This window comes from Mauremys mutica, chromosome 10 (genome assembly GCF_020497125.1).
Source record: "Mauremys mutica isolate MM-2020 ecotype Southern chromosome 10, ASM2049712v1, whole genome shotgun sequence".
NCBI classification, from domain to species: Eukaryota; Metazoa; Chordata; order Testudines; family Geoemydidae; genus Mauremys; species Mauremys mutica.
This window is the reverse complement of record NC_059081.1, coordinates 39,934,100-39,948,752: the sequence shown is the minus strand read 5'-3', so window position 1 is coordinate 39,948,752 and position 14,653 is coordinate 39,934,100. Positions and strand designations below refer to the sequence as shown.

Below are 14,653 nucleotides of genomic sequence, written 5' to 3'. Positions count from 1 at the left end.
ATTGAATAGTAAAGCTGCAATTTAATTTGGTTTCTGCTGCTATTTTATAATCATTTGAGATGCAGTTTTGCAGTTTACAGAATCACTGAGTTTCAGCTTTGGTATTCAAATCAAGGCCTTGTAAAATATTTTTTTCTTCTTCTCAATATGCCTATTTATCTATGCTCATTCACACACATACACCCTTATATGCAGTCATATTTTATTGTCTGTCTGTCAGAAGTTGGTTTTTAGAGAGCTCTTCCCATTTCTCACAATTATTTAATTATGTCTTATAATGAAACTCTATGAGCTAACATTGAAAAATGTGTATTAATATGTTCATAACTAAGATTCTCTGAATACATATTTGATTAAGATATGTAGGTACAGGGTTTGGATAGGCATTATCTTAAGATATGTACAACTAGAGCTCATCCCATTTGACTATCACATACACCATACTACTCTTTTTTATTTTATTTTTATTTTTAATTTTAAAAAAACAGATACAGAAACTGTAACTTTACTATATGGCTTTATTTATTTATTTGGTTTATTTTTTGTTCTTTTTAAACTCAAAATAACTCAAGAGAAAGATACTATAGCTCAGTGGTCCCCAACCTTTTTTGTCTGGCGGGCGCTGGACGACGAGCCACTGAGGACTGTGGCCGGCAGACAAGCATCCACTGAAATGCCTCTTGACGTTGCCGCCGAAATGCCGCTGAAAATCAGCGGCATTTCGGCAGTGATGCCTCTTGATGATGATGCTTCTCAGTGGCATTTCGGCGGGCACCGTATTGGGGACCACTGCTATAGCTCTTTTGACCTGGCTTCAACCATTGGAATCATAGCTAGCAATGACAAAACACTCCCCCAAAATGCTTCTACGCTTGTTTTTTTTCTTTAATCAATTGTTTTGGATCACTGGCAGCAGTTAAGAGAAACAAAAGAGAATCAATCATGGAGTTGAAAAGGAAATTTACCAAAACGTTTACTTCCAAAGATACCATAAGCAGCAATACTTAGTTTCTCGGCTAAAACGCAAATTGTCCAAACATCAACTAAACAACATAAATATGTACAGTTATAACAAGCTGCTGTTTGATTATATTCAGAAAGATAAGACACTATGGCTTTCAAACATAATTCTGGATAAATTTAACAACATATTAAAAGAATCTTAATCACAGAGCTTGTCTATACAGGGAACTCAGAAAAGTTAAGTAGAAGATGTGAATTTAAAGTGGATTGGTAAAACTGCTTTAAATCCTTATTCAGACTCTACTTTGGCAGTGGATTAAGCTGAACTGATTTAAGGCCACTTTAATTCTAAATAAATCCACTTTAAAACCACACCTTTAGTTAATTCAGATTAATTTTTCTGAGTATTTTTGTAGATAAGCCTATGATTTAGAGTTTAAAGCCAGAACGGACCATTAGATCATTTAGTCTGACATCCTGTATATCTCAGGCCATTAAATTTTAACCCATTACCCCTGTATTGAACCCAATAATTTCTGTTTGGCTAAAGCACGTCTTCCAGTCTTGATATGAAGACATCAAAAGCAGGAGAATCCACAACTTCCCTTGGTATTTTGTGCCAATGGTCAATCATCCTCACTCTCCAGTTTGAATATGTCTGACTTGAACTTCCTGCCATTGATTCTTGTTATGCCATTCTCCAATAGATTAAAGAGCCCTGTAGTAGCTGGTATTTTCTCCCTGTGATGGTGCTTATACACTGTAATCAAGTCACCTCTCAATTTTCTTTTGATAAGCTAAACAGATTGAGCTGTTAAAGTCTCTCAAGGGAAGGCATTTTCTCCAGCCCTTGAAGCATTTTTGTAGCTCTTTTTAAAATCTGAATACCAGAACTGAATACAGTATTCCAGTATCAGTCTCACCGTAACAGTCTCACCAATACCACATACAGCGGTAAAATCACCTCTCTATTCCTACTCGCTACTTTCCTGAGATAGTAAAAGCTGTGTTATCCGGCACTTTATCAACCAGAAAGCTCTATAACCTGGCATTTCTAATCTTCACTGAAAGTCTGGTTTATAGTCCATTTGGCACAGGGCCGGCAGGCTGTCTACCTGGCTCTGTGTGGCTCCTGGGAAGCGGCGACATGTCCCTGCTTCTCCTAGGCAGAGGAACGGCCACAGAGGCCGAGCACAGGCTCCACAGCTCCCACTTTGGCCAGGAACCAAAGCCAATGGGAGCTGTGGCAGCAGTGCCTGTGGGTGGAGGCAGTGTGCAGAGCCACTTAGCCACACCTCTGCCTAGGAGCAACAGGAACACATCGCCGCTTCCAGGGAGCCGCCCGAGGTGAACACCGCCCGGATAGGCACTCCGCACTTCCTCCTGCACCCCAACCCCATGCCCCAAGCTCCTTCCCACATCCAAACTCCCTCCCAGAACCTGTGCCCCACCCCTCTGCCCCAGCCCTGAGCCCCCTCCCACACCCAAACTCCCTTCCTCTTAGTTAACTAGAATTTTTGACTTACTGGCACCCCCCAAACACCCAATATGCCGAATAACAAAGCTTTTACTGTACACACAAGGACTGCATTTGTCCTTTTTCCCACAGCATCACACTGGGAACTCATGTTGAGTTGCTTGTCAACTATGACCTCTAAATCCTTCTCAGAGACACTTATCAACCAAACTTGCAATCTCATCAAAGAATTAAATCAATTTTTTTTGACATGACCTATTTTCAATAAAACTACGTTGATAGGCATTAATTGTGTTCCCATCCTTTATTAATTGAGTCCCATAAAAGCTTTTTCATTATTTTGCACAGAATTGATGTCAGGCTAATCAGCCTATAGTTACCACAGCCAACAATTGCTTTAAATAGTTTGCATCAAATAATTAGCAAATCATGATACATGCTGCCAATTCATGTTTGCACAGTGACATTTGCCATTGCTACCAGAGGTTAGCGTTTTTTCAAATTTTAAATCAGTCACAAAAATTTGTGTTGGTTTGCAACCCTGGTCTTAGGCAGAAAGCAAAAAAAATTTTTTTTTATTTATAAAATATACTTATTTTTTTGAACTGGGCAAAATCTTCAGACAAAACTTTTCTTTGCCAAAATATGCTGATTTGGGTCAATAGAAACATTCTGTGAAATTGATAACAATTCACCAAATAGTTTCAATTGACAAAACAAACAACAAAATCCCAAAAAATCAAAATGTTTTGTTTTGGCCTTTTAAAAATTAAACATTTTGATTTTTTAATTCAGTACAACTTCATGTTTTGAGTTTTACTTAAGAATTAATTTTAAAAGGTTTTATTTAATCTGGAAGACATTTTTAAAAAACACCACCACCTTTTTGGTTTGCTGAACACTTTTTTTTGTCATGGATCGACCTGAAATGAAATTTTGATTTAATTTTTTGGTATGGCCAGCAAACAAAAAATAATTTAAAAAAAAGTTATTCCCACAGCTCTATTTTAAATAAAATTAATTTGTATTAATTTTTTTCATTAACTTTCTTAAAAACTGAATTTCTATCCTGAATTTCAATGGGACTGAGCATCCGTATCTCCCATTGACCACATCATTGATCAATGGAGATATGGGGATTTGACATCTTAATTTGGACTGTCAACTGAAGTGGAAAACAATCGTGCTCTCCAAATACTATCACATTCAAGACACCATTACATCTGAATATTTAATAGATATAATACCCTTAAAATCTTTTTTCCTCCTCTTTAGCTGATAACTGGCTCTATAACATATTTTGCAATTCTGTGGAGTAAGAATATTGTGTGCAAATCAGAAGGATTTAGTACTGGAAAGGCCACCTAAGGATTAGACAATTTCCTGCCACAAGAGTACATTTTTACTGCAGAGTTAATCCAGTTTATCGACACCCAGATTAGCCTCGCCTGAGTGTGAGCAGCTACATTGCATGACCCTATCCAAGTTACTGCATTCTCACTGGTGCTGCACTCCCCTGGTGTGTCACCAGGGCTTCTAGGGGTATATTCTATAGTTCTTTATGCTGCAGTAAGCTGAGTCGGTCTATGATTCTTTCTCAGTGAATCATGGGAGAATTTGTCCAACCTTCTGGTCATTTGGGGTTGGTGGAGGAGGAATTGTGGGAAGGCATTGGAGGACTATCAGCGCTTGAGTGATTTAGGACTGTGTCCTCACTGCGAAGTGAGCCTGAAAGTGGAACCTAGTCTCTAACTTGCACCCCCAGCCAGATCAGTTGAAAGCACCATTGAACGTGGGTGAGGTTTTACTGTGCGGACATGAAGGGAGTTAGGGGTAACACCCAACTAAAAGCTGGGGCTAACTCTATGAAGACCTACACCATGGAGGGAGCAGGACCAAGGCTGCTCCCTCAATCACAGGCCAGAAGGTTAAGAAGGCAAAAGAGGAGAGTGCAACTGTTTCCTATTACTATCTGGTGATCTGTTTGACCAACAGTACTGAATGGGACTGAGTAGTCCACAGGATGCACCTTGCTCCTCTCCTCCAGAGCAGGGCCGGATTAACTCTCCTGTGGGCCCAGGGCTATTAGATTTTGTGGGGCCCCTGTATACAAATCTTTTTCCTAATTTAAAACAAAATGATCACAATTATGGCATCGAGGCTACTAATGCTATACTAAACTTGCCTTTTAATTAACAAAGCCGTTCTGTGGTTACATTTCAGTCTTAAAACATGGAGAGTATTGTTAAGTTAATTCAAAATAGGCTACTCCTTACCTTAGAACAGCTGTTATATTCGTTTCTTTCTGGGAGGGAGTTTGGGTGCAGGAAGGGGCTCCAGGCTGGTGCAGAGTGTTGGGGTGCAGAAGAGGGTGAGGGGTGCGGGCTGTGGATGAGTTTGGGTGCAGGAGGGGATTCTGACCTGGGGCAGGGGGTTGTGGTGCAGGAGGGGTGTGAGGTGCAGGCTCCAGCTGGGAGGCGCTTACCACAGGTGGCTCCTGACCGGCGGCGCAGGAGGGCTCAGGCAGGCTGGCAGCCGTGGCCCCACGCCGCTCCTGGAAGCAGCTGGCTGCTGGCATGTCTCTGCGTGCCCTTGGGGGGAGGGGGACAGCGTGTCTTCGTGCGCTGCCTGCACCCGCAAGCGCCGCCCCCATTGGCCGGGTCCCAGCGATTGGGAGCTGCAGGGACAGTGTTGGGGGCGGGGGCAGTGTGAGGAGCCGTCTGCCTGCCCCCGCCAGGAGCCACAGAGACATGCCAGCAGCCGTCCGCTTCCAGGAGTGGCGTGGGACCACGGCAGGAAGGTAGCCTGCCTGAGCCGTGCTGCGCCGCTGGACTTTTAACGGCCCGGAGATTGCAATCGACTGGTAGAGGCTCCAGGATTGACCACTCGTTCGTGATCGACGGGTTGGTGACCACTGAATTGTATATAATTATGGATTTATTTTTGCGGGGGCCCCCTTAGCCTGAGGCCCTGGGCTGCAGCCCGTAAAGCCCCTGCGTTAATCCGGCCCTGCTCCAGAGAGTCACCGTGGCAAGGGAGCAGGGCAGAATAAAGCAAGAAGGGAGAATCTTGTGGGACAGATGCAGAAGACACTCAGCATGTTTAAATTCTAACAACCACTATTCATCTGGCTTAAATAACTAAACAAACAAACAAAAAAATCCCCAGGAGGTCTTCCTTGATCAGCAACAGAGAGGAAAACATTCAAATATTATTTACAGTAATTTGTTTCATAACAGGAAAAAACCAGAAGTGAATTCTTACCTCTTTCTCTATTTTGAGCAGCTTCTTTACAGCCACCTCTTTGTCCTGTGATATCCATCGGGCTCGATAAACACTCCCAAAACTCCCTCCGCCACAGCTTTCAAAGAACTGCAAGTCATCAAATTTAATTTGCACAAATGAAGCACTGAGAGACGACATCTCATAATGACAAAATATACCACAACAAAATCTGTAAGGAAAAAAAGTCTAATTAATACATCTGTTCCACAGAATTATTAAACTCCTAACCATGCTTTAGATATCATAAAGCAAGAACCGACTGCCATAAACAAGTTACAGCAAAAAACACTGAACAGATCAAAGGGAAAATAAAGTTAAGAAACTCACATGCCAATAGCCTATGCAAACATTTTATAGAGTTTGTACAGACTCTGAGAAGCAGCTGTTTGTAGAGAAATGTTTAGAAATTTTCCTTGGATTTAGTGATGTTTCCTGAACACACTGGAGTAGCCCTGCAAAAGACTAGTGCGTCAACAGGTCCCCTAATATGAAGCACACTGACAAACGGGAAATGCACTTTCAACTGGAGCTTGCATAGGAGTCCTGGAATCTGGAGCATGCAATCTCTCCATGTTGTGTGATCACTTCACACAAAATATACATAGCCTAAGCAACTGAACATTCTGGCAAGAGTGCAACTGTAAGCCTGAGGCCCATGTACTCTCCGTACACTGAGAAAGGTAGAAGTACTTGTCACAAAGACGTGGAAAAAGATGGCCAAAATAAAAATCTCTTCCCAAAGTAACTCAGTTATGCTTGCATGTTATAACAAAGCATAAGTGGAAAATAATTTCTCAGTTATAATATCTGAAATCCTGTGCATACTGCCAAGAATGGATTTTACAGTTTTAAGAGATCATACCATATTTGTTGTCAGAGGAACAGACTGTCCTTCCAGTAGATCATAAAGTGATAAATCCTATGGCTGTAGCAGATTTTTTAAAATGTTATCACCTAAGTGAGTGGCTGATCACTCACAGCCATCACATTTGTGGATTAATTTTGAATCTCTTTTTATAGAGGTGTAAGCTAAATAGGTTTTGATCCTCAGTGGCACTGCCGAGCATTTGGGATCTGCAGTTCTTGCAAGGTTTCAATAAGATGATTTGTCAGAGGCTTGTTTCCACACAAACTTGCACCAGTTTAATTAAACAGGTTTAGATAAATCAGGGCAAATCCCTCTATGGAAAATTGTATTTCAGTTTAAGAGTGTCTTATTTTGGTTTAGGTTAAACCAGTTCTTAATCAACTTAAACTAAACCAAAATAAGCATGTCCAGGCAGCCTCTGCACCAACTAAAATTACACCGTGAGTCAAACCAGTGCAACTGTGTGTTTAGACAAGCCCTTACATTTTCTATAGTACCCATCAGCATAGCACCTAAGCATTGTGTACTGTCTGGGGCCTGGACTATCTGCTAGGTTACATGTCTGAATGGTGCCTAGCACAAAGGAGCCCAAATCACTGATTGGGGTTCCTAGGCTCTACTGTAATACTAAAAATAATTATGGTTTTCCCCCCAAGATTTCAATACAACTGTGCTATGGATTTTAGATTACAGCTGACTAGAAATCCAGTTTCAGTCACTATTTGGTTACTGCAGGTCTCCAGATGTGAAGCAACAACTGGTTCTTTAAACACTGCCTAGGACTACCTGCAGTGTCCTCTCAGTTTTCTTGCTTTCTTTTAAACATCTTGACTATCCACTGACAAAGTCCTATAAGACTAAAAGCACTGGTTAACTATTTAGTCCATGATGCAAGATACAACATAATACTTTTATTGAAGGCTTTTTTTTCAAGAGGCAAATTTGGGACACAGAATTTAGAGACAAACGTAGTTTGTCTCCCAGACCATCTGTGAGGGAATATGGGTTCTTTTTCTTACCAAATCCTCTGAGCTGAAGTGCTCTGTTGTTGGTGTGTTGTGAGCTGGGATTAATCTTATTTATGTGGCAATCTTTTTTGGTTGCTTCCCTAAGCAGGTCTAGTGTTGACTGTTGTTACTGCATTTACTTTGGTGTTTATTAATCTTAAGTGGTTCAAATCCTTTGAAAGTATACTCTATTGAGAACAGAGATTGGCCAACCTTCCCAACTAGGGTGACCAGATGTCCTGATTTTATAGGGACAGTCCCGATATTTGGGGCTTTTTTTTATATGGGCACCTATTACCCCCCACCTCGTCCCGATTTTTCACACTTGCTATCTGGGCATCCTATTCCCAACATTCCAGCCTCTTTTTGGATAAACTCAATTTTATCTTCCTGCTTCTCTGCCATTAGCCCCTTATTTCTGTGTGTCCAGGAACAGCCCATTTGTGCTCTTCACTTCAATAGTTTCACAGATAATTATTATTGCTTATGCAGTACTACAGGTGTACATGGTGCTTTACAGACAAATGAAAAGACAAGCTTCCTACCCTGAGGACTTATATCATTAAGCCACAATCCTGCAAACACCGATGCACCTACTTAATTTCACTCACGTGAGTAGTCTCACTATAGACAATGGAATTATTAATTGCTGTAAAGTTACTTGCATGCATAAATGTATATAGGATTGGACCATAAATTAGACAGAGAATCGTAAACAGGTGATGACAAATGGTTGAGCTGGAGATGACAAAAGGAACAGAAACAAAAGGAGAGGGAAAATGCCCTTGGGGAAACAGGTAAATTATTTCCTGTATTTACCATTTGCATTAAATAGTTGTCAGAGCTACCTAATTATTTTAAATTATTATAGAACCTACAGCTCCCATAACCCATACACACAGAATAAATGACTCACCTGGCTTCTCAAAGATTTACTAGCACAGAGCAAGATCTTATTCTATTAAGATTTTGTTACTTAGACAAAATATCTCTCTCAACATTTACTAGTACACTACAAAGGATAAATAAAACTGAATTACAGTTGTCACATAAGTGAACAATGTACATTTTGTGATGTTGCTTTTTTTTCTTTGTTTACTGACTCACTAATTCCCAAAATCCACAGTGGGTCTTTCCCATCAATGAGAATTACTAAGAGTTATTTTATGTCTCCCTAACTTTACTCCTTTCCAATGCAAATAGTTTATCTACTTCTGTCTACAAGCCTAGAGACATCTGAGTCACTGGCATACTATATCATTAATATGTTTTAAAGATGATACATTGGTTCATACTGCATTCTTCAAAATATATTTTCCAGTGAGCTCATGGGAGATGTATGCAGGTAACTGCTATTAATACAGGTGTCTGTAATTAATGCCAACATGAGTTATGCACAGTCGCCCTCTTCTGGATGAGAGAATAGACCTATTTGAATGTTATTTCATATCTACAGTATAGCTACAAAACAGCTAATCCCCAACTGGAAAGATTAATCCCTTTGTTTTGTGGCAGAAAACAATTGTTTGGGTGTATCTGTTACTACTATGAGCATTACACATGCCGTTATTAACTAACTTGTCATCGTGTTTTAAGAGACACTTTACAATTGTGTGCCAAATCTGGGTTTATACAGTGGATCAACAGAAAATTCTTATAGTCCATTAGGCCCCAGACTGAGTTTTTATACTTCTACTCCAAAACAAGTGCTTCACTCTTCTACTCTCGAGCACTGCATTTTCAGATCTCCAGGCAAGAGCATCTTTCATTGTAACAGTTTTCTGTTTTGCTTCTTTCAAAAAGAACCACCACAATAGCCTGAAACTTTGTACTCCCCACAGTTCTATCATTTTTAGAGCTTCTAGCTGTTATTGTACTACAGCAGTGGGGAAAACTATGTTAATTGGCTTTGTTGTCTATGAAGCGAAGCTGTGGCAACTCAGTAATACTGTGAATGATAAGTATTTGAAGCAATGGTTCAGTCATTATCTCTCTCTCTCTCTCTCAGGTATTTCTAAAGTACCTATCACCTTATGAAAATAAAGAGATTTCCTTTCTTGAACTTCAATTTTGATTTCTATCAGTTAACATGAGCTGGAAGTAATACAACCCAAGAACTGAAGCCATCTTCTCCTTTGAAAGGTTCCCCCCCCCCGCCTTACAATAATTTCCGCAGCAATCTTAGAAACTGTTGACTTTTCCACCAAAGAGAAGAGGATCTAAGAAACATTCTGTTGTATTTTAGATTTCTGTTTTAATTCAGTGACTAGCAGTCTGTTATTGTATGTCGCTTTGTATCCAAATTGTTCAGCAACAGCATGCTCAGCTCAATACAGTAATAAATTCTCAGCATGCTCAACACTATCTGATAGCTAGCCATTAATGTCCACATTTAACGATGGGCCTCATTCACTTCTAAGTGGGAATAACCAACCTACAAATGAGAAAGCTCTGTTTTGAAACTCAGAATTTCCTCCAAATTCTTCCATTGGGTGGTTTGCTCTCTCCCGTCTTCCCTTAACACACAGATCTTCCAGGAGCCACTGAAGACAAAAGATGCTCTCTGCCTTCACTCTGCCATCAAGCCTCACTAGCGCCTACAAAGAGAAGTTTCCTGGGGCTTTCCCTGGATCGTCTCTAATGAATGAGGGAGTCCTGCAGCACTGAATGGGAAACAGTGCAAATTAATCCTGCCTCAGGTTATGCTGTGTTTCACTGTTAGAGTATAGAACCTGATGAAGCGCACCCACTTCACCTGTTCTCTCCAACTCTGCAAAAGAGCGTGCATGTGTTGGATGGGGAAATACTACAGAGGAAGAATTCCCCTCTTCAGTACGTGCACATGGAAGCACAGAGCCCTAATATTTTATCAGTTACTACTCATATTGTAGATCGAGTTGCCACTGATGGTTTACATGTAAGAGAGAGAGAGAGACAAAAAAGGAACAGGATTAGCACAACTTTCACAATATGTCTGTGTCCCAATATACCTGTGTTAGATTTGTGTGCATTTATACAACAGAGTACTGAATCTGTCTTGTTGCACACATCCCTGGAGCTATTTTACTATTCAATTGTTTGGATTACTTCTAGCAATCCCATTACAAATGATCATAGGGAACTACTAAATTATTCACTCCCCTCACCGCACTTTCTGATTTTGTAACATGGTCAAAGTAGTTTTCAGTGCTTTTTTGGGGTCGCACACTGCCAACATACTGCCAATAAAGCAAGACTACATTTGTACTAGCTTGAAATACACAGTAACATGTGCCAAGTTTCCTTATTTGGCAAAACAGTTCCTTGGCTTTCAAGATCTTTGGCCACCCATTTTAAGACCATCCTCAAGCTTTTGTATTATGATACCGTCTCTAGTCCAAGAAGAGGTCAAAAATATTCCATTCAATAGCAAAATGTAAAAATTAAAATAAAAACATAAAAAGGAGTTGTCCATAGCTTTGTCTGACTGGAAAAGGGGCAAGGAATCACTGTGGTAATCTGTTAACCAGGGCATTAAATAAAGAAATAAATAATGCAGGAGAAACTTTTTGTATATAAAACAGAGCCATAATCACCCCATTGTTTATGATAAAAATTAAAGGATAAGATGTAAATTCCATGTAATGTTCCAAAATAAACATTTTGCTAATCCTCTTCTAATTCTTACAATAAATTAAGACAAAATCAACACTGATACATTTCCCAACCTACCAAACTTCCTAAATCAGTTTAATAACGCACTACAGTAGCAAAGATTTAAAACTAGGTTCTGCACACCTTCATCACATGATTAATTATAGTTCTGCCATCTCCTCTGTCTGAAAACTAAGGAATTATAAAACTTCTGTAACTTATTTCTAATTTTGTCTGAATAGCTGAAGTTTATATATCTGTTAGTTTTAGAGAATGATCACACAATTTAGTGCTTAGTTTAAATGATTCAGAACTATTCTATTTTAGATCTATATTGCATTGCATGTGGAGATTAAAGACTGTGCATGTTTCATTTTAAATAGAAAATATGCACTCAGAGATACTAAGTCACTTGCACCATTTTAGTTACAATTTTACACTATTATTTCCTAACAATGTAGTCACCAATGTACACAACATGGTTAAGGGGTTTACAATACAAAGTTTGGATTCTGCAATCAGATCTGTGGGGCGATGGGCCTCCACACAGGCACCAGCATATCTGATTCCAGGATCAACGTCTACATATTTTGTCAGGGTCTTGATTTGTTTAGCTTCATTAGTCTCAAGAAGCCTGATCCTACTCCCACTAAATTCAGCCATGCAGGACTGGGCCCTAAAGATGTTTCCAAATCACCACCCCACTGAGCTACATCTGTCCCAGTTAATCCAGTATTTTCAAATTAGTTCTGCTTTCTGAATTAAAAAATTAAATATCCATTGCATAATGTTAACCACTGAACCTCTAAGAGAATCATGCTGGATGGAGGGTTTATGGAAGAAATATAAAATAAAGTCATAGTCAAGGCAAGAAACAGTATAGATGTAGAAATAGCACAACAGAAACAAAATGACAGAAACGGGGGGAGGTTAAGTTCAAGTGTTCGAACTGAGGGAGTGCAAAATCAGAAAAGGCAGCGTGTGTTCAGTGTATTTAGTATGTGTATATAAAATGAATTCACTTGAAATCTGATTTAAAAAGAGGAGAAAAAAGAGGACTCTCTCTTTGTTAAATGTTAACTGTCCAAGTCCTGCATATAATCAGAAATAAATGTTATCTTTAAAGGCAAATTTCTTATTCTGAATTGTCTGTTATATCACTGTATGTTAGCATATTCTCTCTGTCACTCACAAAACATGAATATGACCCAACACTAATAATGTAAGCCATTACACTTTAATTCAGTTCTAGGGAATTACGTATGTGCCTGTACCAAAAGCAAAACCAAATGCAAGGTTTCTCTTTTTCAAAGAAATTGGCCTCCTCTGGATGCTGAGCCCAGGACTGGGCTCCAAGGAGGAAAAGGTCTGGTCACATACTGGCATACTAAAATATCTGCCAGGACTTTCAAAGTTGCTATGACTCAGAGGGGGGACATGTCAGAACAAGAAGAGGGAAGAGCAAATGACATATAGCATCCTTGTGCTGAACTCTGATTTCAGTTGAATCACGGTCTATCCAGATGCCAGTGGAGTTGCACAGATTTACACGGTGCCACTGAGATCAGAACCAGGACCAGCGGCCAGTCAGGAGGAAGCGATCATACAAAAGTTAACTGTGTGTGACTGAAAGGCCAGGCTTGCAGAAGAAGCGCAGCTCTTGCCTCCCGCGCTCTGACTGCCAGAGCTGAAAGTTACAGGGGAGCAGGCCCGGAGTTTTGTTCATTCCTGGCATGGGGCTGGGCTAGAGCAACAACCCCTCCAGGGCAGCGCTCTCCCGCCCCCGGGCTCTCCCCAGGGGAAAGGTGGGCTCGGGACACAGCCGCGACCCCGGGGCAGAACTGAAGCAGCGTGACCCCAGCCCTCTGCTGGCGCAGTGGAGCCGCAGGTCGCCACCGTGCGGGGCAGGGAGCTGGCTCCTGCGGGGCGTCTGTGCCCGGAGGCCCGCCGAGCGCCCCGCGTCCCACGCGGACCCTTGGGAGCTGCCGCGGCCAGGGGCTCCCCGCCGCCAGCGAGCGCACGGCTCCGGCCCGGCCCCAGCCCCCTGCCGGGAGCAGCCCGCAGCGCGCTCCTCTCCCTACCTTCCCCGGGAGCCCGGGCCGGCGGTGCCCGTGCGCAGCCAACCGCGAACAACTCGCCCGGGCGCTTGCGGGGAGGCTGGAACCGGCGTGACCGCGTCTGCTGGCTGGGTGTCTCCCACGCTTCCGGTTCGCGGCCAGGAGTCAGCCGCACACCCCGCCTCCAGGCCGTGCAGCCAGCCGGCGCCACCCCGCGCTGCCGCGGCGGACAGGGGGCCCGCGCTGCCCGGGCACCGCGCCTGGCACGCAGCGCAGCCCCACCAGCGAAGGCCATCAAGCGAGGGGCTAAGTCACCCCCGCAAGCCCAGCCCTGAAATGAGAGACACTGAACTGTGGGGCAGAGACAAAATGGGGGCGCGAGAGAATCCTCCACATGCAGGATACGGTCAAGGAACAGGACAGGGAAGTTTCAAAGCTGACAGGGCTTTAGCTGGCCCAGACTTGAGCCTTGTTTTCAAAGTGACTATTTTCCCGGAGTTGAAGCGAGCTGAGGAAAATAAGGAACCCACACTCTGGCCAGTAACCTATACAAGTATATTAAGGCGGACCCAGGAAGAAGTTGAGAAGCAATGTGTTGAAAAGGCAAAAATTAACAGTGACTTTTGTTTAAAGTCCATCAGAAGCAGGAAGCCTGCCAAACAGGCAGTGTGGACAACAAAGGTGCTAAAGTGGTACTCTAGGAAGACAAGCCTGTTGTATCCGTCTTCACTGAAAGGCTGTACGAGGGCAGATACCCACATCAGAGCTGTACTTTTGGGGTCACAAATGGGAAGTATTGTCCAAAACTGATGTGTCAATAGAAGACATTTTAGAACCAATTGATAAGCCAACCAAAATAAGACACCAAGGCCAGATGGTATTCACCCACAAGTTCTGAAGGAACTCAGATATGAAATTGCAGAACTACTAACTGTAGTACATAACCGAGCGCTGAAATCAGCCTCTGTACCGGATCACTGAAAGGTAGCTAATGTAATGCTGATTTTTTAAAAAGGACTCCAGCGGAGATTCTGTCAATTCTGGGCCAGTGAGCATAACTTCAGTACTGGGAAAACTGATAGAACCTATAGTAAAGAACAGAATTATCAGACACATAGATAAACACAATTTGTTGAGGAAGAGTCAAGATGGCTTTTGTAAAGGGAAATTGTGCCTCACCAATCTCATCAGAAATATTTGTGAGAGTCAACTAGCATGTGAATAAGAGTGATCCAGCTGATGTGCTGTACTTGAATTTTCAGAAAGTCTTTGGGCTTGGCTACACTGGAGAGTTGCAGCGCTCGTAGTGGCTTTACAGCGCTGCAGCTCACTCACCGTCCACACTAGCAAGGCACATACAGCG

The 14,653-nt window shown here is 41.9% G+C and overlaps 1 protein-coding gene across 2 annotated transcripts in view; it reads right to left on the bottom strand.

Annotated features, from left to right (window-relative positions):
• The window catches only part of MAP3K20 (mitogen-activated protein kinase kinase kinase 20), a 132,497-nt gene extending 119,035 nt beyond the window's left edge, over positions 1-13,462 (bottom strand). Inside the window, exons 1-2 of one of the 2 annotated variants that reach the window (XM_045032446.1) lie at positions 13,315-13,462; positions 5,705-5,894 (exon numbers count right to left, since the gene is read on the bottom strand). In XM_045032446.1, coding sequence (XP_044888381.1) covers positions 5,705-5,863 — 159 coding nt within the window. In that variant the 5' untranslated portion in view covers positions 5,864-5,894; positions 13,315-13,462. Of the gene's footprint in view, positions 1-5,704; positions 5,895-6,052; positions 6,193-13,314 lie in introns of those variants that run through there. The other variant, XM_045032447.1, reaches the window with a different exon arrangement.
• Positions 13,463-14,653: the final 1,191 nt, after the last annotated feature.